General features: G+C 26.1%; 15 protein-coding genes across 15 annotated transcripts in view, besides 38 other annotated features; 8 read left to right on the top strand and 7 right to left on the bottom strand.

The window, feature by feature from the left end:
- Positions 1-34: part of a sequence feature (AT_rich) that runs on past the window's edge.
- Positions 35-58: 24 nt separating this feature from the next.
- Positions 59-122: a microsatellite.
- Positions 123-167: 45 nt separating this feature from the next.
- On the top strand, positions 168-1014 carry EDI_033100 (splicing factor, arginine/serine-rich, putative; the record flags this gene model as incomplete). Its single annotated transcript, XM_001734598.1, has 2 exons — positions 168-293; positions 472-1014. The coding sequence occupies 2 exons, from the start codon at positions 168-170 to the stop codon at positions 1012-1014; spliced, it is 669 nt and encodes a 222-aa protein (XP_001734650.1).
- Positions 1015-1054: 40 nt separating this feature from the next.
- Positions 1055-1117: a microsatellite.
- Positions 1069-1264: a microsatellite.
- Positions 1090-1527, bottom strand: EDI_033090 (uncharacterized protein; the record flags this gene model as incomplete). The annotated part of the gene is made up of 1 exon (XM_001734597.1): positions 1090-1527. The coding sequence occupies one exon, from the start codon at positions 1525-1527 to the stop codon at positions 1090-1092; it is 438 nt and encodes a 145-aa protein (XP_001734649.1).
- A 71-nt stretch (positions 1528-1598) lies between these two features.
- Positions 1599-1683: a sequence feature (AT_rich).
- Positions 1684-1767: 84 nt separating this feature from the next.
- On the top strand, positions 1768-2097 carry EDI_033080 (60S ribosomal protein L30-2, putative; the record flags this gene model as incomplete). The annotated part of the gene is made up of 1 exon (XM_001734596.1): positions 1768-2097. The coding sequence occupies one exon, from the start codon at positions 1768-1770 to the stop codon at positions 2095-2097; it is 330 nt and encodes a 109-aa protein (XP_001734648.1).
- A 63-nt stretch (positions 2098-2160) lies between these two features.
- Positions 2161-2443: a repeat region.
- A 106-nt stretch (positions 2444-2549) lies between these two features.
- Positions 2550-2571: a sequence feature (AT_rich).
- Positions 2572-2644: 73 nt separating this feature from the next.
- Positions 2645-2732: a sequence feature (AT_rich).
- A 74-nt stretch (positions 2733-2806) lies between these two features.
- On the bottom strand, positions 2807-3427 carry EDI_033070 (uncharacterized protein; the record flags this gene model as incomplete). Its single annotated transcript, XM_001734595.1, has 1 exon — positions 2807-3427. The coding sequence occupies one exon, from the start codon at positions 3425-3427 to the stop codon at positions 2807-2809; it is 621 nt and encodes a 206-aa protein (XP_001734647.1).
- Positions 3428-3429: 2 nt separating this feature from the next.
- Positions 3430-3511: a microsatellite.
- A 29-nt stretch (positions 3512-3540) lies between these two features.
- Positions 3541-3593: a sequence feature (AT_rich).
- A 77-nt stretch (positions 3594-3670) lies between these two features.
- Positions 3671-3720: a microsatellite.
- Position 3721: 1 nt separating this feature from the next.
- Positions 3722-4204, top strand: EDI_033060 (uncharacterized protein; the record flags this gene model as incomplete). Its single annotated transcript, XM_001734594.1, has 1 exon — positions 3722-4204. One exon carries the CDS (start codon positions 3722-3724, stop codon positions 4202-4204), a length of 483 nt encoding a protein of 160 aa, XP_001734646.1.
- An 18-nt stretch (positions 4205-4222) lies between these two features.
- Positions 4223-4310: a sequence feature (AT_rich).
- Positions 4288-6216, bottom strand: EDI_033050 (uncharacterized protein; the record flags this gene model as incomplete). The annotated part of the gene is made up of 1 exon (XM_001734593.1): positions 4288-6216. One exon carries the CDS (start codon positions 6214-6216, stop codon positions 4288-4290), a length of 1929 nt encoding a protein of 642 aa, XP_001734645.1.
- A 189-nt stretch (positions 6217-6405) lies between these two features.
- Positions 6406-6451: a sequence feature (AT_rich).
- A 131-nt stretch (positions 6452-6582) lies between these two features.
- Positions 6583-6709: a sequence feature (AT_rich).
- A 34-nt stretch (positions 6710-6743) lies between these two features.
- Positions 6744-6780: a sequence feature (AT_rich).
- A 61-nt stretch (positions 6781-6841) lies between these two features.
- Positions 6842-6864: a sequence feature (AT_rich).
- A 421-nt stretch (positions 6865-7285) lies between these two features.
- Positions 7286-7313: a sequence feature (AT_rich).
- Positions 7314-7521: 208 nt separating this feature from the next.
- Positions 7522-7588: a sequence feature (AT_rich).
- Positions 7589-7757: 169 nt separating this feature from the next.
- Positions 7758-7833: a sequence feature (AT_rich).
- A 78-nt stretch (positions 7834-7911) lies between these two features.
- Positions 7912-7941: a sequence feature (AT_rich).
- Positions 7942-8409: 468 nt separating this feature from the next.
- Positions 8410-8458: a sequence feature (AT_rich).
- A 68-nt stretch (positions 8459-8526) lies between these two features.
- Positions 8527-8691: a microsatellite.
- Positions 8588-8708: a microsatellite.
- On the top strand, positions 8701-10803 carry EDI_033040 (uncharacterized protein; the record flags this gene model as incomplete). The annotated part of the gene is made up of 1 exon (XM_001734592.1): positions 8701-10803. The coding sequence occupies one exon, from the start codon at positions 8701-8703 to the stop codon at positions 10801-10803; it is 2103 nt and encodes a 700-aa protein (XP_001734644.1).
- Positions 9851-9970: a microsatellite.
- Positions 9993-10077: a sequence feature (AT_rich).
- Positions 10251-10278: a sequence feature (AT_rich).
- Positions 10347-10407: a sequence feature (AT_rich).
- Positions 10799-10879: a sequence feature (AT_rich).
- On the bottom strand, positions 10873-12056 carry EDI_033030 (histone acetyltransferase type B subunit, putative; the record flags this gene model as incomplete). The annotated part of the gene is made up of 2 exons (XM_001734591.1): positions 10873-11004; positions 11064-12056. 2 exons carry the CDS (start codon positions 12054-12056, stop codon positions 10873-10875), a joined length of 1125 nt encoding a protein of 374 aa, XP_001734643.1.
- Positions 12034-12098: a microsatellite.
- Positions 12099-12102: 4 nt separating this feature from the next.
- Positions 12103-12135: a microsatellite.
- A 58-nt stretch (positions 12136-12193) lies between these two features.
- On the top strand, positions 12194-13918 carry EDI_033020 (uncharacterized protein; the record flags this gene model as incomplete). The annotated part of the gene is made up of 1 exon (XM_001734590.1): positions 12194-13918. One exon carries the CDS (start codon positions 12194-12196, stop codon positions 13916-13918), a length of 1725 nt encoding a protein of 574 aa, XP_001734642.1.
- A 101-nt stretch (positions 13919-14019) lies between these two features.
- On the top strand, positions 14020-14592 carry EDI_033010 (uncharacterized protein; the record flags this gene model as incomplete). Its single annotated transcript, XM_001734589.1, has 1 exon — positions 14020-14592. The coding sequence occupies one exon, from the start codon at positions 14020-14022 to the stop codon at positions 14590-14592; it is 573 nt and encodes a 190-aa protein (XP_001734641.1).
- Positions 14593-14762: 170 nt separating this feature from the next.
- Positions 14763-14830: a sequence feature (AT_rich).
- Positions 14831-14947: 117 nt separating this feature from the next.
- EDI_033000 (AP-2 complex subunit beta-1, putative) lies at positions 14948-17119 on the top strand (the record flags this gene model as incomplete). The annotated part of the gene is made up of 1 exon (XM_001734588.1): positions 14948-17119. The coding sequence occupies one exon, from the start codon at positions 14948-14950 to the stop codon at positions 17117-17119; it is 2172 nt and encodes a 723-aa protein (XP_001734640.1).
- Positions 17120-17139: 20 nt separating this feature from the next.
- Positions 17140-17166: a sequence feature (AT_rich).
- Positions 17167-17200: 34 nt separating this feature from the next.
- EDI_032990 (uncharacterized protein) lies at positions 17201-20326 on the bottom strand (the record flags this gene model as incomplete). The annotated part of the gene is made up of 3 exons (XM_001734587.1): positions 17201-17328; positions 17381-20039; positions 20084-20326. The coding sequence occupies 3 exons, from the start codon at positions 20324-20326 to the stop codon at positions 17201-17203; spliced, it is 3030 nt and encodes a 1009-aa protein (XP_001734639.1).
- A 47-nt stretch (positions 20327-20373) lies between these two features.
- Positions 20374-20422: a sequence feature (AT_rich).
- A 108-nt stretch (positions 20423-20530) lies between these two features.
- On the top strand, positions 20531-22612 carry EDI_032980 (uncharacterized protein; the record flags this gene model as incomplete). Its single annotated transcript, XM_001734586.1, has 3 exons — positions 20531-20630; positions 20685-20848; positions 20900-22612. 3 exons carry the CDS (start codon positions 20531-20533, stop codon positions 22610-22612), a joined length of 1977 nt encoding a protein of 658 aa, XP_001734638.1.
- Positions 20901-20922: a sequence feature (AT_rich).
- Positions 22364-22446: a microsatellite.
- Positions 22612-22704: a sequence feature (AT_rich).
- EDI_032970 (uncharacterized protein) lies at positions 22688-24070 on the bottom strand (the record flags this gene model as incomplete). Its single annotated transcript, XM_001734585.1, has 1 exon — positions 22688-24070. The coding sequence occupies one exon, from the start codon at positions 24068-24070 to the stop codon at positions 22688-22690; it is 1383 nt and encodes a 460-aa protein (XP_001734637.1).
- Positions 23237-23264: a sequence feature (AT_rich).
- Positions 23461-23495: a sequence feature (AT_rich).
- Positions 24071-24182: 112 nt separating the features above from the next.
- Positions 24183-24248, bottom strand: part of EDI_032760 (uncharacterized protein) — a gene marked incomplete at both ends in the record, with an annotated part of 2305 nt that continues 2239 nt past the window's right edge. The window contains one exon of the mRNA XM_001733207.1: positions 24183-24248. This exon is cut by the window's right edge and continues 1263 nt beyond it. Within this exon, the coding sequence (XP_001733259.1) occupies positions 24183-24248 (66 nt within the window).

The following is a 24248-nucleotide window of genomic DNA, read 5'->3' as shown; positions in this document are numbered from 1 at the left end:
TTCATTAAAATTCTTTTTATTTTTTTTATTTTTTGTTATGAAAAAAGGAATAATATAATTTTTACTATTTTTATTACTTATTTCTCTTTTTCTTCTTCTTTTTTTCTGTTTTTGTTTTTCTTAAATTAAAAATAAAAAAGGGTTATCTAGTAATTATAATCATTCTAATGAGTTCTATAAAGTTATATGTCGGTCATTTACCTGATGGTGTTACTCAAGCAGAAATGAAAGATGTATTTTCAAAATATGGATCAATTGAAACAATTGATATAAAATCACACTTTGGTTTTGTTGTTTGTTCATTTTTGAATTATTAACATTTCTTAAATTTTCATTTGCATCATAAATGAGTTCTTCCATTGAAGAATATGAAATAAATATATCAAATTGTAAAAAGAAATTTGTGATTATTATTAATGATTATATGATCAGTCTTAATCATAAAAAACTTTTTCGTACTGACACATGTAGACATTTACAAATGCTGAAGATGGTAAAAAAATAATTGATGACAAAATTGATATTACAATAAAAGGAAGACATGTTTCTGTTGAACAGGCTCGAGGAGATAGATCACGTGAAAACGATGTCTGCTATCTTTGTGGTAAAACTGGACACTGGGCACGTGATTGTAATGAGAAACGATATAGAAGAAGAAATAGATCTTCTTCTCGTAGAAGACATTATAGTAGAAGATATAGTTCTCGTTCACGCTCTCGCTCTCGTTCTCCTTATTCAAGAAGACATTCAAGATCATCAAGTAGACGTCATAGACATTCATCATCTCGTTCAGACTCCAGATCTCGTTCACGCTCTCCATATTCAAGACATTCTCAAAGATATTCTAGACATCGCCATCGTTCAGATTCTAGTTCTTCTTTTTCTAGAAGTTCACCTTCTCCAAAACGTGACTCAAGCAAAAGAGAGAACAAATCAATTAAAAACGAAGACAAGTCAATTAAAAAAGATACTGAAACAATAACCCCAAAAGACTCAGAAAATCAACAAAAGTAAAAGTACAAATTTACTTGTTAAATTATTAAACTAAACTGGGTTTTTTTTTATCCATTTTCATTCTTTTGTTTTTTTTTATTCCTTTTTTTCATTAGTTTCTTTTAAATTTATGGATTCTCTTTTCATTGTAATATCATTTTCGTTTTGGATTTTTACTTTCTCAGATTGAGAATTTGTTTGTTGTTGATGTTTTTCCATGTGTTGATTATTTTTTTTTGGTTTATTTTCATTTCTTTTTCTATTTCTTTTTGATTTTTTCACTAGAAATGTATTGTACTTCCGTTTTGATTCAAGTGCATGAACAAATGACTGTGTTTTACTCAATAACATTAAATCTTCTCCAATTGTATCATCGTTCATTTGTTGGAGTGGTATAAAAGGCGCTTCTTTTTTCTTGCAATTTATTTTATGTGCCTTATAACAATCTATACTACAATATAAAATATTACATTTAGGGCATTGATACTTGGACTCTTTTCCACATATTTCGCATTGTCGTTTGTGATTTTCCATTATATTAACATTCTTCGATCTTTGTTCTTTCTTTTCATTCTTCAAAAATTAAAAAACTAAAAACATAGAACTTAAAAATAAAATAATAAATTGAAATTAATATGAAACACATCTAACTATAAATTATAACTTATTTACTATTAAATAATAATAAAAGGGAGAAACATGAGATATATCGACTTTGAACCCTATCTCCATTTAATGACCTTAATGAACTGATAAAAAACTGTCAGTGGAAGGATGTCAAGTCTCAAACAAGCTAAGAAAACACAAGATGGAGTTAACTCAAAACTTGCCCTTGTAACAAAGAGTGGTAAATATGTTCTTGGAACAAGAAGTACCCTTAAAACTATTCGTGATGGAAAAAGTAAACTTGTTATAATTTCATCCAACTGCCCACCATTAGAAAGAGCTAAAATTGAATATTATGCTGTTCTCGGTAAAGTTCAAGTTGTCCATTATTCTGGATCTAATGTTGATCTTGGAACAGCTTGTGGTAGATATTTCTCTGTCTCTGTTTTATCTATTATTGATGGAGGAGATTCTGATATTCTTAAAGCCTCTGAATAAATTGAATGGCTAATTAGTATTTGTTCATTTATTCGTTTAGTTTTTATTTTTATGTTTCATTCTAATTATTTTTATTTTCATTAGAATCAAAAAGAAGAATAAAAAGAATGATGAAATTTAATATTAAAGAACCACAATAAATATTTTATTATGTAATCAACATATTATTGATTAAACTTGAGTATATTGTTACATGTTAAGAAAGTAATAAACACGTTCATTTTAATATAAACAAGTATTTAAAAAGTAAAACTATTTCAAAAGCACTTTGTGTAAAATTTGATTTCATACCAAAACAAGTTTTTGTAATTAAAATTTATTAAATATGTTTTATTTGAAATATAAACTAAATTATATCTGTTATTAAATATTCGGAAGTTAATTTTATCTTCATAGTAAAGCTGTTATTTTAGTAAGTTCAATAATAAATGAGCAAATAATTTTTGTAATGCATTTAATAAATAAAATAATTAACACCCCTTTTTATTATTTTATTGTTTAAAGTATCTTAATACAACTGAACCATAATTTCCATGATTAGATCATCTATTTATTAATTGATATAAAATTATTTCATTATTTGATAATATTTTTCATAATATCTTTATCTTTTTTATAACAAACTTTTTTATAATGAAACAACTTGAAAAATTTTAAAGAAAAAAAGAAAAACACATACTAATGAAACTTCACCCAAAATTCAAATAGATCAACAAGTGCAATCAGACTTTTGAGCTTGAGGAGCAGGCTGATCAATATTAACTTGGTTCATAACATAAATATCTGTATCAGTTCCCTTTTGAGCAATAGCAGCTTGAGCAATTGATTGGAAAGCAGCATCTACATTGGTAGCATTTTTAGCAGAAGTTTCGAAGAAAGGAATATTGAAATGTTCTGAACACCATTGTTCAGCCTTCTTCTTGATAGCATCAGGACTTCCTTCATAAGTATCAACTTTATTTCCTAAAACAACAAATGGGAATTGGTCTTGGTTCTTTGGTGAAGCTTGAACAAGGAATTCTTCTCTCCAATTGTTTAAGGACTCAAATGTCTTTGGATCGTTAACATCGTAACAAAGAGCACAACAATCTGCACCTCTGTAAAAAGCAACTCCAAGAGATTGGAATCGTTCATTTCCAGCAGTATCCCAAATTTGCATTGTCACTTCATGATTATCAACAACAAGATCTTTTGTTAAGAAGTCAGCACCAATAGTTGCTTTATAGACAGAACTATATTTATGATTAACAAATTGGTTCATTAAAGAAGTTTTTCCAACACCTGAATCACCAAGAATAATTACTTTTAACAGAATCTTTTTCTTAGACATCGTTCCTTTCTATTGTATTATTCAGTTTTCAGTTCTCAATCTTTGTTTCTCTTTTTTCTTTTCTTTAATTTTTTTCTTCTCTTTCAGTGGAATTCTCAAGGAAAATAATCCTCTTTTTATATTCAATTTTTTAATTATTTTAATAGTTTATTAATTATTTAAAATAGTAATATCTACTGTTCCAATCTTTTCTTCAAAAAAATAAAAATAGACAAGTTTTTAGTTTACAATGAAGTTGAACTTAAAAAAAAAAAAAAGAAAAAACAAAAAGAACGAAAGAAAAAACAAAAAAATATGAGAATGAGAAATTTAACGAAGTTAATAATAATTGGAACAGTGTTAGTCGTAATAAATTTATTTCTTCAATTTCCCGATACAGCGATGACAGTAAATTTAATTAATTGTGATGATATTAGACCAATAAAATTAGTAGTCAAATCTAAAGGATATTATCCAAGACATTTATCACAATGTGGATGGAAAATGAATGATTTAATAATACATATAGGTTTATTAATTATTCCATTCTTTCATAACCTTCTTGATCCTTTTTATCAGTTAACAAGAATTCTTAGAAGAATTATTATATTTACAACTTCACTTCTTTTATTATTATTTTCAACACATACACTTATTGATTTAATTCATTACCCAACTTCAATAGTTCAAGAACTCTTTCATTTTAGTCGTTCTTCATTTATATTTAATGTACTTTTAGAATTATTTTTATCAATTTGTTGGTTAATTTCTGTATTTACCTCAATGAATCTTGGTTAGTTGCTGTTTATTTCTTTCTTTTATTAATTTAAAACATTAATGAAGTATAAAACATTAATGAAGTATAAAACATAAATTTTTAATTACTTTGAATATTTTTTTAATAGTGTTGGGTTTATTTTAATTACTGTTACACCTCCATTTGTTATCATAGGTGATGGCTTTGTTACTTCTGGTTTTTCTGTATTACTTTGATTAAAATATAATTCAGATGGATCTATCTCTTGGAATTGATTATCTATCTCTTTATAAAATTCAAGAACTTTCTTATTAACTTTCCACGCTGCTGCTCCTGGTAATTTACCAACTATTTTAAGCCCTTCTAATGACTGTAATCTACTTAATGCAACATAAGCTTGTCCAGCTTCAAATACTTTTTCTAAATTCAATTCTGCTGCAGGAAGTGTTAACCCTTGAGATTTATGAATACTTAAACCCCATGCATATGTCAATGGTAACTGAATTCTAGCTGAGACTATGAGTCCTAATGATTCAATTTCCCAAATATCTGGAGTAATTGTTACAATAACTCCTTTTCCAAAGTCAACCACAGGAAAAAATTTATTGTTTGAATAAAAATCATTTTCTCCTTTTTTTATATTACAGTCTGTTGCATATGAATCTTTTTTTTCTCTATTTTCTTTATGTTTTACTTTAACTTCTTCAAATCTTAAAATTTTTCCTACAGCCCCATTAACTAATCCAATTTCTGGTTGTGTATTTTTTAATAACATTACTAATGTTCCAAGTTTCAGTGGTAATTGTTCTGGTGCTGGACATTCTTTTAATGGACCTCTATTACGTTCTGAACCAACATCACATGAACTGTAAACATATTGTTGACTAGTTAATTTTGATAATTCTTTTTTATTATAATTTTCAGCATCAAGACGATGAGAAAAAAGACATGTTTTCTTTTTATCTCCAAGATCACGTTTTTGACATTCTTGAAGAAGTTCATATGTTTTCTTTGTTACAAATCCATATCTTATGTTATTTAACATTTCTATAAATGTTAAATCACTTTGACGATGTTGTGTATGAAGAATAACACATTTTTTAATAACTTCTTTCCAACACTTTGATTCAAATACAAATTTTACTTCTTTTCCTTTTGATACTGGTGGTAATTGGAAAAAGTCACCTGAAAATATGACTTGAATTCCACCAAATGGTGAATTCTTTCTTTTTATTTTTTGTGCAATAACATTTAATTTATCCAATAAATCACCTGAAATCATTGATATTTCATCAATTAAAAGTACTTCTACTTTATTCCATTTCTCAAAAGCAGTTCTGTTTTTAATTACTTTTGTATATAACATATCAACACTTTGATCACCTAACCCAATCCCAGCAAAACTATGTAATGTTACTCCTCCAATATTACAAGCTGCAATACCAGTAGAGGCAGTAATAGCAACAGACCCTGGTTTAGTATGAAGTTCTTTCAATATTGTAATTAACTTTTTCATTACATATGATTTGCCTGTACCTGCTGCACCTGAAAAGAAGAATGAAATTTCATTTTCAGCTAATTCTATTACTTCTTTTTGATCATCAGAAAGATCACTAATAAGTCCTTTAAATTTCATTATATTATTAACAAATGCTGCTGTTTTAGCATAATCCGATTTTTCTTCTTTCTTGATTTGGTTTAAAGGAGGGAATCTTACAATTTCTTGTTTAAATTCAATCGGTTTTTGTTTTTGTTTCGATTTCTTTTGTTCCATTGAAAGAAGTTGAAGGATTTGATGTCTTGGTTTTTGTTTTTCACTAAAGTTTTTTGATTCAGTTGTTGGTTTTGGACTGAATTGTTTTGACAACGCACGTTCTGCTTTAGAGGGAATAGAGTGAGTAGGGATACTAGAAATCGTTGTTGGTTTGTTAATAGTCTTAATTTTATCTGTTTTCATTGGAGTTAAGTTATGAACACTTTTTAGGCATTTCTTATTGACTTGCATTTCTGCATCACTTTGAGTCGGTCTGGGTAGTTTTGGTGTGATAGACATAGGGTTATCACAAGTTGATAACTTAGTTTTGTATTTCTTAATTCAGAAAAGTGGAATATATAACATTAATGAAGTTGAATTTAAAAATATCTTTAATCTATTTAGCTCATTTAAACTTATCATTTCAAAAATATGTTATTTTGAGAACGTTTATAATCAATTATATGTAAACCACACTAGTTATGGTAGTTATTAAATATTTATTTGATTAATAATTTGAAATAAATTATATTTTGTGAAGATACTTGTTATTATTAGGATAAATAAATTTAAGTATAATTAGGATATAAAGTTATGTTAGAGTATATATATTAAATAATACTCATTATTATTCTGAATATAGTTTTAATAAAGAGTTGGTTATACTTTATTAGTTAATAATATTAAAATAATCATTAATTTTAACATTATCAAAATACTTTTAATAATTTTACATAAAAAGAGTAAAAAAGTAATAGAAAATAGAAAATAATGAATAAATATTTATAAAAAAGTAGTACTAACTAGTAAAAAGGTTCATTTGAAGCTTTTTATTTTTTTTTAAATAATTATAAATATATTATTGTTCTATCTACTTAACATGTAATATTCAAAATAAAATAATTCTGATTTTTTGTATAGTTAGATAAATATATTTATATATAAAAACACTTCGTTAGAAACAAGATAAAGTAAAACTATTTTGTTTACTTCTCAATGAGAAAGGAATTTAGTTATTAAATGAAAACAATTTTTTACCAATTCCATAACAATTAAAATAGTAAAAAACCATCTATAAATGAATATAAAATAATAAAACTATCTACAATGTTGAATGCTATGTTTCTCATTTTAAAGAATTATTTGTTTAGCTATTCTTTGTTCATATTGTATTCATCTTTTCTTGAATTTTAAATGGTATTATATTATTTTTTGAAGAGTTTCCTACTAAGTCATGTTTAATTTTCTTCTGTTTCTTCTTTTTTTTCTTTACAATGTCAACACCTTTTGATAATAATTATTTGTCTTCATAAATAAAACGACTTAGATAACAAAAATATTCTTCATTTTTATCTAGTACTAAAATTCCTATTTTATATTATTTTAATACTTTTTTTGTTTTGTAGCAAGATTTCTTTTACAAATACTTCATATTCTTTGAACTTTCTTTTATTAAGTATTAATTATACATATTAATAATTCTTCTAATACAGTCATAAATGTTATAAGAATTGATATCTTTTAATACTATCATTTTTGTATTTAATAAATTCATTTTTGTGTTTTGAAATTTTTTATTATTTTGGTTTATCTTAGCTCATATTCAAATATATTTATATATTTTATGTTAATATTTGTTTTCTTTTTATTTAATAATTTATAAACAATATTTCTAAGCCTCATTCATTTTCAATTTCTTTATTAATAATTGGGTTATCTATTTTTATTAATCATTGTAAACAAATTAAATAATTTTACAAAAAAAGAATGTCTTCATATATTACTAAATATAATATATTATGTCATCATAATTTTAGTTTGTATATATCCATACAATATTGAAATAAATAAAAATAATGATATTAACATTATAATGATTAATTACAAATAATAAAATTATAAATTAAATTAATAAATCTGTTTTCATATTTTCAGTCTTAAAGAACCAACCAATATTCTTTAGTATTGTCATTGTTGTTTCTAAACATTAGTTTGTTTAATTTTTATATATTTTCAATATATTTAGTTGAAGCAATATAATCTTTATTTATAAAGAGAGTTGTTTTCTTAAATTGAATTTTTTATATTGTATTAATTCTTCGTTCTTTTCATTCTTAATAAATTACTGAACTCTCAACCTTATTTATCTTCCTGAGTCGATTCTAAGAATAGTTTATTATTTTTTTATTTGTTATTGAATTTATTCTATTGAATCAAATTTTGAAAGCCATACATTGATTATAAGATATATACATACTTTTGTACTGAATCAGGCAAATCATTTTTATATCATAATATTATTTCATTCCCTCTATTATCAAAGCCCAATAATAGATAATTCTATTAATTCTTATGACAGTTTAAAACTTTCAAAGTTATTACTATTCTCAAATCCATTTGTATTCAAGTTAACACTAATCAGTGTTATATCCTCTCTCTTGGGAACTTATTTAAACGAAATAATAAGTTATTAATTTCATCTAATGTAAATCGAAATATTTGATATAATATATTTAAATACGTTACTAAAATAATATTATTACAAGTTAGTCAATTAAAAAAAGTAGGAGATAATGAACAATTATAATTTGCATAAGAAAGGAAGTTAATAAATAAAAGAGAAAAGAATTTTAATAAGGGAAAACAAATTTAAAAAGAAAAGAATTTTAGAAAATAAACTGAAAAAGTAAATTACAAAAAATAAAGAAATAATTAAATAGTAAATTAAATAGATTTTATATAATTATAATAAAAAAAGAAATAAAAAAAATAAGAAGGAGATAGATGAAAAAGATGAAAGCAGGAAGAGAGATACTTGAAAAACATCCATCAGTTTTAAAAGGAAGAAATCAATTAGATGAATTTACAGGAACTAATGGAAAAAGTTTGAATGAATTAGAAGAAATGTTTATGAAATATAATGAATTAATTTCACAAACAATACAAAATCAAACAAAACAAGAAAAAGCATTAGTTGAAGCATTAAAAAGATTAGACGTAATTAATACACAAATATTAGAACAACAAACATTAGCAATTGATTATAAAGAAGAAAAAGAAAGAATAAATAAACTTGTTGAAGATTCATCGTCGTTAATTAATGTGAATTCGGATATTATTTCTAAATCACAAGAAATACAAAATACACTCAAAAAAGCTATTAATGAACGATCAAAAATTGAACATATAGGAAGTTGTATTGAAGAAATAAATAAAGAAAATAATAATTTATCTCCAGAAGAAGTAGAACAAAAAATGAAAGAAATGAAAGAAAAATATAAAATTACAAATCCAATTACTCAAACACCAAGTACTCTTGAAATAAAAGAACAAATGACAAAATTAATTCTTCCAACAAAATCATTTGTTCTTGAATCTTATGATTTTCCACAACAAGAAATAATATCAAGACATGACACTGAGGAATTAAAAGAAGAAAGTACACCAACTCCTAGTCGTCATATAAGTAATTATTTAAACTCTAGTTTAATTGGTGGAAGTTATATAAAACAATCAGATCGAATTGCAATAGAACAATTAATAAAACAACAAAATAATAAAAATTCAAGAAATGGAACAAAAACACTTTCAAGAAATATAACAAAAAGTATTGCAGTACAACCAATAAATAAAACTAAAACAAAGGAATTAATAAATGAAGAAGAAAAAATAAAAAATGAAAGAAAAAGTTCATTAATATTATTAAAAATGGTATCAAATAAATTAGTTAGAACAAAAGGTGATATTAAAATTAAAGAAATGTTTATAGAAAGATTTAGAATAATTAAAGAATTTACAGAATATATGATTCAATATATTAATTGGTATAATTGGCTTGAAAGAGATGTTTATAGATATTCACTTTATTTTAATTTATTAAAAGAAAAAACAGCAAAAGAATTATTTTCAATATATTTTCAAACACTTGAAAGTGATAGAGAAATGACTAAATTAATAAATAATTTATATGGAATAATAGAAAATACAAAAATAGGAAATGAATGTGATAGATTTGATGAATTAATTAATGGACTAAATAATTATTTAAATGAATTACCTAAATTTATTGATTGTGCAAATTATAAAGAAAATACATTAAATTATCTTAAAGAAGTATTTATTAATAATAACGAATTTAAATTATTAATTGATAAAAAAAATGATAGTAATTGTATTGAAGAATTAGTTGATATCCCTGAATTTCATATTAAAAAATTAATTAACTTTATTCAAAACTTAATTCAATTAACACCAATTGCTTTACAAACTGATACGTTAAAAGAGTGTCAATTTAAAATTAGTTCTATTGAAATAATTTCTCAAAAAAGTAAAACTAAATTAAATGATTTTAATTATTTAAAAGAATTTGGACATAATTTAGTTGGATTTGAAGAGTTAACTGGAGAAGAATTTATTAAAGATGGAAGAAGAATAATTCAAAAATATTCAATCAAAATTATTAATAAAAAAAAACTAGAAAAAAAATTATTAGTTTTATGTAATGATATTATTCTTATTTGTTCTAAACCAAATAGAAATGGTTGTATGTTTACTTACGCTACTTCACCATTAATTAAATGTAATTTGATTTTATCACATTCATTAAATGAGGAGTGTGACGCAGTTAAAAAAGTAACTAAAACTATTCAACAAGAAGATTTAATAAACTCTTTATTAAAAAAAGCCAAAATTAAAAAGTCTCATGACGTTCGTAAGTACTGTAGTTTTTTAGAATTTGTTGGTAAAATTGCTGGTAGTCCTATTATTCAATTACAACAAATTTTATTTTGGGGTATTCCTGAATCAAATTCTGCTATTATTAAAATCGCTTTAATTAATGCTATTGCTTCAAAGAAAACTTCATTAATTTATGATGAAAATGATTAAAATTATTTAAATTTCTTTTTAAATTATTTAATACTTTTTTTTTATTTTCTTTTTTTGAGTATTTATTATTTAATTTGTTGTATTTTCTGTATATTTCCAAATATGAATGTCATATTCTTCTGCGACTGATGCAATAAATCCATAACAATTTGGATTCCAACGAGCTTCAACAACTTGGCTGTTATGGGCACAATGAGAAAACTATTTTAAATGAACGTTTGATAATTGAAAAAGGAAATTAAAAAAAGAAAATAACAAACAGATAGTTCTTCAGGTTTTCCAATATTAGCAAGATTATAAATATTAACTGTTTTATCTGATGAAGTAGATAATAAAAGATTTGGTTGATGAGGAGAGAATTGAAGAGAATTTACCGAATTGGATTTATGAGAAGATTTATGTTGATGAATAACAAATAAAGGAGAAGACATATTTCTTTGATCCCATAATTTAACAAAACCTTTTTCATGACCTGTTGCTAATAGATTAGGTGTAAAAGGAGAAAAACAACAAGCATTCATAATTGATCCACCATTGTAATAAGATTTATTTAAAGATTTATCATCAATAAAAACAATTTGATTTGATTCAGTAACACAAATAACTTGAGAATAAAAACAATTCCAGTCGATGTCATTAACTGAAATTTCATTTACAATTTTAATACTTTTATTTTGATTTAATGAATTTAAGTCCCAAAAATAACAACTTCCTTGATTAGTACAAGTAACTATTTTATTTTGTTCAAACATATTAACACTTATTCCATATCCATCTGTTTCTTGAATTCCAACGGTTGTTATAGAATTACTTTCAATATCAACTAATTGAATAAATGCTTTTTCTGGATTTGTTGAAATAAGACTTTGTTGTGTAACAATAAATGACGTTGATGGAATGAATCGAATTCTATTACAGTCTCCTCCAAATTGAATTATTTTTTCTAATTTCATTTTTGAAAAAGGTAATTCAATGTCATAATATCCTATCATTCCATTAGAATAATCAGTTTGTCTTATTAAACATTGTTCATCTGGTAATATTACTTTACCAATTCCAATTCCTGTTCCGTTTGGTGTTCCAAAGACAAATTCTTGTTCAATACAATTATTACTTATTGTTTTTTGTCTTGTCCAATCAAATGATATTGTTGGGTGTGGTGTATAAAAATCAATAAAAACATCATAGTAATATGGTGCATTCATTTGCCATACCTTTTGTTGAAAATACTTTTTTTCTGCTTTTGTATTCATCTGTTTTTAATTCTTTTTTCTTTTTTTTTTTAATTTTTATTTATAAAAAAATAAAAATAAAATAAAAATAATAATGAAACAATTGTCAAATAAAATTAAATTTTAAGATCTAGAACTTAAAAATTATACTAAGAATTATGAGTTGTCCTACGTTATGTGAAGATCCACAATACCCAGCGTTATCAGCTAAATCATTATCAAAGAAATATATTGAAATATTAAAAAATACAGTAGTAGGAGGAGCAACAGCATCGATAGAAGTATTAATAACATCACATTCACCAGAAGTAACACAAAAATTTTTAAACAAATGGATTGGAATAAAGAGTTGTTTATTAACATCAACTCCAATGGTAGCTTCAATTCAATATGAAGGGAAATCAGAATTACAAATAAGAATATCGTCATTAATAGGATACGAAAATGTACTTCCAATGAGAGAAATGCATTTTGCATCAAAAAAAGCATTTTTAGTAGTAATTTCATCAAATGAAGTAGAAAGTATAAGTACGTTAAATGAAGTTCAAGAGATATGTGGAAAAATATATGGACAAGAAAGCCAAGAAGCAAAAAATATTATTGCCATTTTAGGAGAGGATAATCATGGAGAATGTCAATCTATTAGAATGCATTGCAAAGAACGTGGAATTCATGTGGCTGGTGAAATTAATGAATTGTGTAATATTCTTGTTGATGTTTATAAACAAAAAAATGTACAGACTGATGCTAATGTTAATGATAATATGGAAATTCTTGTTCTTGGAGATTCTACTGTTGGTAAAACAACTTTGGTTTCAAGAATTATGAATGAAGAACTTTCATATTATATGCAAACTAGAAACTTTAGTACTCGTTCAAAAATTACTCAAGTTGGTAAAATGTTTAATTTAAAAATTATTGATTCACCTGGAAATATTAAAGAATTAGCTGGTTTTGATTCTGAAAGAGGAAATACACCAATTATTACTGCAACTGTTGAAAAAACACTTTCATTATTAAAAACAAAAAATCTACTTGACATTAGTGTTGTTTATATTGTTTTTGATATTTCTAATATTGACAGCTATAATTACGCTTTAGAATTATTAAAAAAATTTAGTGCTGTTTCTTCTAAAACTAAAATTGTTGTTTTTGGTAATAAACAAGATGTTGCTATTGAATTTGGTGTTGAGTTTTCTACTTCAGAAATTGAACAAAAAGCTGATATGTTTTATACTACTTCTTTTACTACTATCTCTGACGCTGAATTACAAAAAATTGTTTCAAAAACTATTAAATTCGCTCGTCCAACTGAATGTCTTCCAAAAGTACTTCCATTCCCTGGACATATTGAGACTAAAGGTACTGTTCAATTCGGAGAGAAAAAAACTCATAAACTGTTTTTAAAAATAAAAAATGGTGTTTTACATTATGCTGATTCAGAAAAAGAATTAGATAAGAAAGGAAAGTCATTGTCTTTAAAAGGTATTATCATTGATGAAGTCCCTTTAGAACAACCAAAAAAAGGAAAAGAAATTAAAGAAGCTATTTTAGATATCACTTTTGGTGATGATAAATATCAACTTAAAACTAAAACAGTTGATGAAAGAACTGAATGGAAAAATGCTTTACTTAACTCTAAAATTATGTGTGATATCTTTGATGGTGCAAAAAGACAAATTTTAGAAGAGTTAGTTGTTGTTGCTGCTTCTTCTATGACAAATCAAATGCAACGACAAGCTGAAGAAGTCACTCATATGAAAGATAAAACTTATGATTTTAATAAGAATCCAAATACTACTGGAATGGTTTATACTCCTCACACTGAAGAACCAATGGATAGTAAAGGTAAAAAAGATAAGAAAGATAAAAAGAAGAAATAAGTCATTCATTTTCTTTTTTTCTCTTATATTTCGGTTTTTTATATCATAAGATTTGATTAATATAATATATCTCATTCTAATCATAACTTTTAAAAGAATAAATGAATCCTCATCATGAAGAATGGTATTGTCCAGGAAAGGTTATTATTGTTAAAGATAAAATGCAAGAATGTCAATATAAATTATCTGAACCTTATGGAAAGAATTTTGATAATGAATTTAAACCATATTATTCACCTAAACAAATGTTGAAAATGGGAGTATTTGAAGGGAAATACTTAAATGATTGTGTGAATGAGTTCCCAATTGAATGGTATGATGAAAGTAAAGATAAAAGGAGTCTTGTTGCTGACCCAAAATTGAATTATTTTGGAGTCAAATCAAGACAGTCTTTAACAACTTGGAAAAAAAATGGATGGATCCCAGTTTGTAAAGGAGACTATGACATCAGGGGATGGTTTCAGTGGTATTGTCGATACTATATTGGAAGGAGAGGTCCATCAGATCAAATTCAAATCAAAAGGTGGAAAGCTTTTAAACGTCATCGAGGTCAAATTGATGCTTCAATAAAAAAGCTTCCAATAAACAAAAAACCAAAAACAATCAAAGAGTTAAAGAATCATCGACCAAAACAACGACAAGCATTATTACAATGGAGTCATTTCTGTTTATGATAAAAAATAATGAAATACTTATTTTAATTAGTAGCATTTTCTGTTTGTTTAGCTCAGGTGAGTGTTTTTTTTTGTTGGGTCTTGAAATGTATTACGAAAGGACAATAATACACAGTAATAATACAAAACAAATTAAGTAAATAAGTGTAAAATGAAGAGATTATCTTAACAATAATAAAAATTTTTTTACTTATTTTTACTTAAATTGAATAATGAAATAACAAAATTATTAATAAATGGAATATAAAACAAAATACTAATAGTTAGAAATAACAATTTACTTTTAAAAAGAAAAAGAAAATTCCTTACGCAAAAAGAAGAACTATGAACTTAAAAATGAATAAAAGAAGGTAAGATGTCAAAGAAAGGAAATATGAAAGCTAGAGTTGCAGATACTCAAGATTTGAGAGAAATGTTAACTAACAAAAAGGAAAGTGAAAGAATTGAAGGATTAAAAATAGTTATTTCTCAAATGACAGAAGGGAAAGATGTTGGAATATTATTTGGAGAAGTTCTTCAATGTGTTGCAACACCAAATATTGACGCTAAGAAATTGGCATATTTATACATTATGAATTATGCTAAAACACAACAAGATAATGCAACAAGAGCAGTTCAAGCTTTTTTGAGAGATTCAAATGATCCTAATCCAATTATACGTGCATTAGCTATCAGAACAATGGGAGCTATTAGAGTACCTAAAGTTACACAAGAGTTATACAACCCATTACAAAAAGCATTAAAAGATCAAGACCCATATGTCAGAAAGACAGCAGCCATGTGTGTTGCAAAGTTATATTTCTTAAACCAAGAAGAATGTGTTAGACAAGGATTTGTTAATACATTGAAAGAATTAATATTTGATAGTAATCATGTTGTAGTTGCTAATGCACTTGCTGCTCTTAATGAAATTAATAGCATGTCAGAAAAGCATGATGTATTTGAAGTTACTTCAGAAAATTACAACATTCTTCTTACTGCATTAAATAAATGTGCAAATGAATGGGGACAAGTTATTATATTAGACACTATTTCTAAATATGTTCCAGAAAATGTCCAAATTGCAGAAAGTATTTGCGAACAAGTTTCTCCAAGATTAAAAGCTGCCAATAGTGCTGTAGTATTAGCTGCTGTTAAACTTATTCTTGTATTACTTCCTCATTTAAGTGAACAAAATGCATCACTTTATTTAAAAAAGATTGCACCACCATTAGGAACACTTATGTCTGCATCTAAAGCATATGAAATTCAATATGTTGCATTAAGAAATATTCGATTAATTCTTCAAAAATGCAAAGACTTATTAGTAAATGATGTAAAAATATTTTATTGTAAATATAATGATCCTTTATATATTAAAATTGAAAAACTTGAAATTATTGTTGCTTTAGCTAATAAAGATAATATAAAAGAAATTCTCTCAGAATTTGTTGATTATTCTCAAATGGGTGATGTTGAATTTGTTAGAAAAGCTGTTAGGGCTTTAGGAAGATGTGCTATTAAATTAGAAAACGTTGCTAATCAATGTATTACTACTTTAGTTGATTTAATTAATACAAAAGTTAATTATATTGTACAAGAAGCAATCGTTGTTATAAGAGATATCTTTAGAAGATATCCAAATAGATACGAAAAAGTTATTGGAACTCTTTGTGAAAATTTGGATTCTCTTGATGAACCAGAAGCTAAAGCTGCTATGATTTGGATTATTGGAGAATATTCAGACAGAATTACTAATGTAGCTGATTTATTACAAATGTTTTTAGAAACTTTCCAAGAAGAAGATATTAATGTCCAATTACAATTACTCACTGCAACAGTTAAATCATTTTTAAAAGCTTCTTTAGAGGATCAAGATGTTCTTCAAAATTTGTTTACTATGTGCACTGAAAGTGATAATCCTGATCTTAGAGATAGAGGTCTCTTTTATTGGAGACTTCTTGCTCATGATCCAGAACTTGCAAAAGAGATGGTTTGTTCTGAAAAACCAGTTATTAAAGATGATTCTGAAGAACTTGACCAAGCTGTTTTAGTTAAATTAATCCCACATATTGGCTCTTTGGCCTCATTATTACATAAACCACCAGAAGTTTTCGTTTCTTCATTAAAAGCACAAGCTGGTGGATTTAATTTCAAGAACCTTGAGACTTTAGGTGAAGAATTCTCTTCTGATGAGGAAGATGACATCCAAATCAATACTCAACCTGCTAACACAAAATCATTACTTGACTTTGGTGATGCTGCACCAGCCCAACCAACTACGGCACCAGCTCAACAAGCACCTCAACAACAAAGTGTAATGTCTTTGTTTGATAATTTGAACACAACCACACCTTCTCAATCTACTCCTGCTCAACCAGTCCAACAACAACAAAATATTTATGCCACTCTTTATGGACAACCAACTCAACCAGTCCAACAACAACCAGCCCTCTTTGCTACTCCTGGTGTTCAAACACAAGCCACTCCAGCTCAACCACAACAAACAAATAAACCAGCCGTCGATCTTTCATTCCTTGGCATTTAATTGAATTGTTGTCTTAATAGTTTTAAATTTATATTTTTATTATTATAGGAGAAAAAAATTTAGAACAAGAACAAAATTAATTTAAGCCATTTGGTGAATCTTACCAGTTGAGAAAAGTAATAGAGAGAACTGGTCTAATTGAGAAGGCTCAGTTGATTGAATACTGATAAGAACATTAGTTTGAGAATCAAGAATAACTTTTGTTTGAACTAGTTGATGAGTAATGAATATTACTTAAATACTAAAATAAAATTAACAAACTGTCCGAATCATTTTCATCACAAGTTGCAAGTATTCTACCTTTATTTTGATCAATGACTGTGATCTTCTTTTGAGAATTAGTTGTGCCGCTTATCATAGGAGTTAAGAATAATGACAATACTCCTTTATTCATAACAAATAAATGAGGTTGTTTTAAATTACCATTTTCTCCTGATATGAAACAACTAAACCCCTCGTTTATTTCAGATAATTCAACAGATGGATTTTCAAATGTAGACCGAAGCAGTTCATGAATAACAATAGTAAATTTACCAAAGAAATTTGGTAAAATTGTCATTGGAATAATAACATATTGACCTGGGACTAACTCAACAGTCTTACTCATGTATGATGCATTAGTAAAGTTAGTACTAAAGACAACTTGTTGGTATCCAAATCCAAAAATTTTTGTGTTAGAATCTGTTTTTATCATAGTCATTCCCATACTCATTTTATCTTCAGGACTTCCTTTATCATAAACTAATTCAGCAATGATTCTGGTATTTTCTTTAACTCTAAGAACAAATTGTTGATTTTTTCTCCAATTACCAGAATTAAAACATCCACCTGCTGTGAGTTCATTCCATTCACCAGATATCCAAGATGTTTTAGTTGGTATATATTGACTTATAGAAATATCTGACATTGAATAAATCATTACTTTAAAACTTGTACGAGATAGATTTCCTCTCATATAAGGTATTAGTACATAAGTTCCACTTACATTATCTACTAGTGCTGATGATGATGTTGTATCATTTTCTTCTGACTCTTCTTTGATATTACCAGGTGTAAGTACAGCTAATGGAGTTTCATCTTCCTTTGTTTTAAATAATACAAATCCAATTTCAGTATCTTCATCAATACCCAATGCAACTAATAAAATAAATAATGAAGTTGGGTGGGTAGATGTAATAATAAATTTAGGATTATCACACCATTGATATGAATTTCTTTTAATTCTACCACCATTATTTCTATTATTCCATTCACTACTAATTTGATATAATTTCCAATCAGTTTCTGATTCATTTAATATTTTTACTTGAGCAGAACCATCTGGGTATTCGATTTCCATTGAGTATTTTCTTTCAATCCCTGGTTGATATGTACATCCAAAAATAACGTACCACCCTTCATCAAAATCTATTGTTTGTTCTATCCTTCTTTTTAAGGAAAATGTTGTTCCTTCTCCAATAACACAATCATCAACTATATCTAACATTCTTTGTTTATCTTCAGTTTCATTAGCTGTAAATGCATATATAGCAATATGAGTTAAATTTCCTTCTTCTGCTATTTGTTCTAAACTAATTCCAATAGTAGTTTTATATAACACATGAACACTAATTTGTATGTTATTTCTCCAACTAGGAAAAACATGACAACCACCAGCAGTAACACCTCTCCACTCTCCATTTAATCGAAATATTTCATTTTCTGCATTTTCTATTAGTCCATATGATATATCTGCATTTGATTTAATTTCAATTGCTTTACCATCTTCTCTTTGTGAAGGTATTCTCAATGGAACAAATGGTTGGTTAATGCTGTAACTTTCAGTATAAATTGGAGTTATTGGTGAACGGTCATGATCCCCTTTCTCTTCAGGTAAAGGACTTGAAGCATTTAATAAATCACCACCTTCTTGTTCTTTATCATTAGCATCATTAGAACCATCAAAATAATTACGGTTTGGTTGTCCAGAAGATGAAGAAAGAGGGACAGGAGAATATCTCATTGAAACATCTTCTTTTTGATCATCAGGTATGCCAATAAGATTGTTTTCATCAGTATAAATAACGTTTTGATAAAGATTTTTAACGTCAATGTCTTCTGTTGTATGATTAGAAAGATGGTTAGATAATTCTAACGTACCAGTTTCTTGAACATTATAATCAGTAACAATAGAATCAATCATATCTTCTAAATCTCCCATTCCATTTTCTTGTTGTCCATCTTTAATTCCTTCACCTCCTTCAGGTTTAGCGAATGTTGGTTCTTTCTTTTGTTTTTTAACAAGATCAAGTGTCTTTTCAATTCCACCATTTTCTTGAATTTTTTCACTGAGACGATCTAATAAAGTCATTAAATTTTGTTTATTTCTCATAGAAATAAAAGAATGTTTAAGTAATGTATATGCAGATGGTCTTGCTTGTGGAATTTTAACCAAACAAGTACTTAAAAATTCTTGAAGAATATAACTATGTTCACTTTCATTTTTTAATTTAGGTGGAGGGTTTTGAGCAATGAGCATTAATACTCTCATAGGATACATCTCAAAATATGGAGGATACATTTCAGCCATTTCAATAATTGAAATCCCTAATGCCCAAATATCTACTTTTTCATTATAACCTGTTTCATCAACTATTTCTGGTGCTAAAAAATGAGGAGTTCCAATTAATGTTTTGTGATGTCTTGTTTTATCATTTAATGTTGTTGCAATACCAAAATCACCTAATTTAACATCCCCATCTTTTGTTATTAAGAAATTAGCTGGTTTAATGTCTCTATGTATTTTATGTAATTCATGAAGATATTTTAATCCTTGAAGAGCGTCATGACAAATTTGTGCAATAACATCTTCTTTTAATTCTTCTCCAAGAATTTCCATCATATCAGCTACAGATCCGTAACAACAATATTCCATAACAATCTATTTATAACTATTTAATTTATTGAATTATGATAAAAGCAAACCCAAAATTCTTCTTGTCTTAATACACTTGTATAGTATCGGATAATATACGGTGATCGAAGGACTTTGAGTGTATCAATTTCTCTTCTAATATCTTGAAAATCTGCATCTTTCGGTAATCTTTTAATAGCAACAGTTGTTCTTGTGTTTTGATGAAACGCTTTATATACTTGACCAAAAGAACCTTGTCCTATTCTTTCTAATAAATCAAACTCATCATATGGTCCAATGGCATTAACTTCCATTTTACTATATCTAATACTTCCAATTTTTAAGTTTTCTTTTGTTTTTCTTAAAATTATTATAATTATGTAATATATAACAAAATACTTTTTTATTTTGATTTTTCTATTCCAATAATAGAACAGAAAAAACCAATCATTTCAAAATTTTTGGGATTTGAAATTAATAGTAAACTACTATAAGAATTTCAAGATGAACAGTTAATTATGTCTCGTCTTGTCACCTTGGAAGGTCAGTTAGGAGATTTGACAAGTAAAGAAAGAAACACGATCCCAAGGGTGTGTCACCTTCATTTATCAAAAATAAGTTTGTAAAAATTTGTTAATTATTATACCACTAATAAAATACTGAATAAAAAAGCAGCGAAAATGCCATTAAAGGCTCCAAAATCATTTTTGATATCAGTTTGTATGAACAAAACAAAATCTTTAATTAAAACAAGTGCTCCATTGATTATGACACCAGATACATCATCGTTAATGGTCAATCTCAATATTATCTTTTCATACCTTCATTATTTTCGGGTTTGTTTGATAAGCTACAATAAAAAAATATGAAACAAAACTGATTATTAGGAAATAAATAATAAAATAAATATCAGATTACATAAGTACAAGAAACCAAATTTGGTGTACGCTTCTTGTTCATTATCTTTAAATGAAATATTTTATTCAGGATTTACTGGAGATTTAGATATGAAAGGAGCAAACGAAAAGAAAAATTTTAATAAAGATTTATATACAATTACATGTACTATTGATTCTATTCCTTTAGAATTTAATCATCTTCAAGATTTACCTCGTTTTGTTGAGTTGTGTAAAACACAAACAGTTAGTGGTACAGACAATACATTAGAAACATTAGACTTATTTTTTGATGCAGCAGAAAATATTCAAGAAGAAGGGTCTGACTCAGAAGAGTCTAATTCAGTTCCTATTGCACCAACACCACCAGACAGTCGTCTAGTGTCAAAAAATTTAAGTCAGAAAATCCAATTAAAGTTAGGTGATATACCCGAAAAAAGAACATCTAAAGAAAATTTAGAGTTTGTTGCCCGGGATTCTGTTAAAAAACAAATGAAAACAAGTGGGTCACAAAAAGGAAAAATAGCTAGAAAGACTATTACTAATGTTAAAATTATTACCAATGATAATGATGATTCTACTGATACTGAAGATTGTATCAAACCATTATACTCAATGGAAAAAACTATAGGAATGATGGAAAAAGAAGAAGAACCTATTGTATTACTTATTGATCCAAAGAAACGACGGTCTTTAAGGTTTTATGAAGCTATAGGAGAGAATGTTGAAGAAGTTACTGAAAATAGATATCATTTTATTTTTATAAGTGATTCAGAAGAAATGAAAAAATTTATTGCATTGTTAGTGATGAAAGCTGGAACTAAAGAAAAGGCAATTAAAATTGGTGTTTGTGGTTCTGATGGATTTGTAAGTCTTTTTGTTCGAACTTTTATTGAAATTACTTCAAAGAAATTAAAAGGAGGAGAAGGAATGTTTAAATTCTATTATATTCCAGTTGGGAAAACATGTGAATTAATGACAGTATTAGATGGAAGTAAAAAATATAGAGAATTATTTTTTTCAGAAGAGTGGAGTGCTTTGTTTAATACAATTCAAAATATTCAACAACAGATATGTAAATTAATATTTGAAAAAGTTAATGATGTTATTCAAAATGCACAAACTAAAAAGTATGTTCAATTAGGAGAAATACAACTAACTACAGAAAATGAAACTGTAATTGTTCCGTTTTTGAAGAGTATTTGTCTCACACCAACTGTAACTGACTCAAAACCTCCTATCATTGCTATTGATATTTGTAAACAAAAGAAAGATAAACAACATGTTACAAAAATTAAAAAACCATTAAGTGCATTAGATATTATTCGATTAGATGGTATTGAAACTACTAGTGCCATTGAAAAATATGGAGATTTTAAAGGAGTGTTGTTAAGTGTAATTCGAAAGAATGATAGAAAGTTGTTAAGTTGTGAACAGATTATTAAAACATATTGTGGAGATGAAGATGAGAAAAAAAAAGAGAAAAAGAAAGTTGACAAAAAAGAAGATTCACCCTTAAAAAAAGAAGAAAAAGAAGAGTCTTCAGCAAATGTTTCAACATGTACAAAGATGATGATCAATTGTGAAGACTCATTATTTAGTGTTTTTATTGATGGGAGAAAGTTCTTTAGTGATGTTAAATATATTTCAGTTAAAAATATATGGACAGGAACAAAAAGTATTTATTTTAACAGTTTTGTTTGAATTTATTCATTTTTTTAATTAATTTTTGGAAGTATATTTTTTATAAACAATAACAATAAAATTCAACGAAATAAATTAATGAAAATATAAATCTCCAATGGAAGTTAATTGTGGTTGAATTAGCTCTCGTATTGGTTGATGAGGTGATGAGATTAATTTGATTAAAAGAGAATAAATCCACTGTATTGTTAATCCATTTCCTAATAATGATTTATTTGATATTAATTGAGGAAATATATGTTCAATAGAATAAAGTAGTTCTAAAACACACCACTGTTTTCTATATCCTTCTATATTCAATAAATAATTATTAGTAATAAGGTCTATATGTTTAACATAAATATCAGCACATTTTGATTTTTTAGACGTATCATTGAATATAAGATAACAATTTATTAATATTGAATGACATTCTTGAGAAAGATTTTGAGCATACATTTTAAATTGTAAAGATGGTTTAATTCCATAATCAATAAAATAATTAAATACATCAAGTTGAGAAGTTTCTATTGATTTTGTTTTTACAATTTGAAGAAAATTGACAAGAGGATTAAATATTTGAGTATCATGTTCAATTAAGAATTGTTCATTAATTTCTTTGTATTTCGTTATATTAGTGATTTCTAATATTTTAACATTTATTTTATTAAAAGAGTCAATAGTTTTTAATTTTTGAGTAAGAGTATCAAATAATAATTGATGTACTTCTAGTTTATAATGTAAACATTTATTAAGAAATATTTTTTCTTGAGATTCACTTCTTTGTAATTGATTGTTTGGTTCAGTAAAAAAAGAAATAATTGTTTCGTGTGATTGAATAATTCTTTGTATTATTGGTTCGTCAAGAGTAAAATTCATTAATAATTTAATTAATTCATTAATTCCCCACCACTTAGACGTTTTAGCTCTTTCTTTTATTTTTTCAATATTAAGAATAGTATCTAAACACCAAAGAAGTGTAATTTCTATTTTATCTTTCATGTTTTCAAAATCTTTATCAGTAATAAATGATTTTAATGATTTTATACAACGTTCTTGAATCATTGTTCCATTATTTTCTGAAACAAAGAAATCATTTGGAAATAAACAAATAAATTTTTTTATCATTTCAAGTATTCTGTATTTTAATTTAATTCCACAAATACTATAAGAATCACATAACATGTTTAAATATAATATTGCCACTCCACTAAATACTCCATCATTAAATACTAAAAATTCATTTATCATTTCAATTACATCTAATGTATCATCTGCTAGACTTTCATCAACTTCTTTAAATATTGAAGAATCATAAATAATAGGAAGTAATTTAAATACATACTTAATACCAACTTCAATACCAAATACTGTTGGTTGAAAGAAAGCAAAGTCAGTAAATCCAAGGATGTATCTAAATACTTGTTTCTTTGTTTCTTCATCACTAAATTTTTCAAATATTATTTTTAACGATCTCATAACACATGAAAGATCTGCAGTTATGGAATCATTCCATCTTCTTATTTCAGTTAATACTCGAGATATAATATGACTTTTTTTAATATCATCTCTTAATGGAATATCTGTAGTATTAAGTATTCTTGGGTATACAATTACTTTTAATTTTTGAAACGCTGAATAAAACACTTCTGATATT

The sequence above is a fragment of the Entamoeba dispar genome, genomic scaffold (genome assembly GCF_000209125.1).
Source record: "Entamoeba dispar SAW760 scf_1105229458401 genomic scaffold, whole genome shotgun sequence".
NCBI lineage: Eukaryota > Evosea > Mastigamoebida > Endamoebidae > Entamoeba > Entamoeba dispar.
Note: the sequence above shows the minus strand (reverse complement) of the source record. Positions and strands in the feature narration are given on the sequence as shown.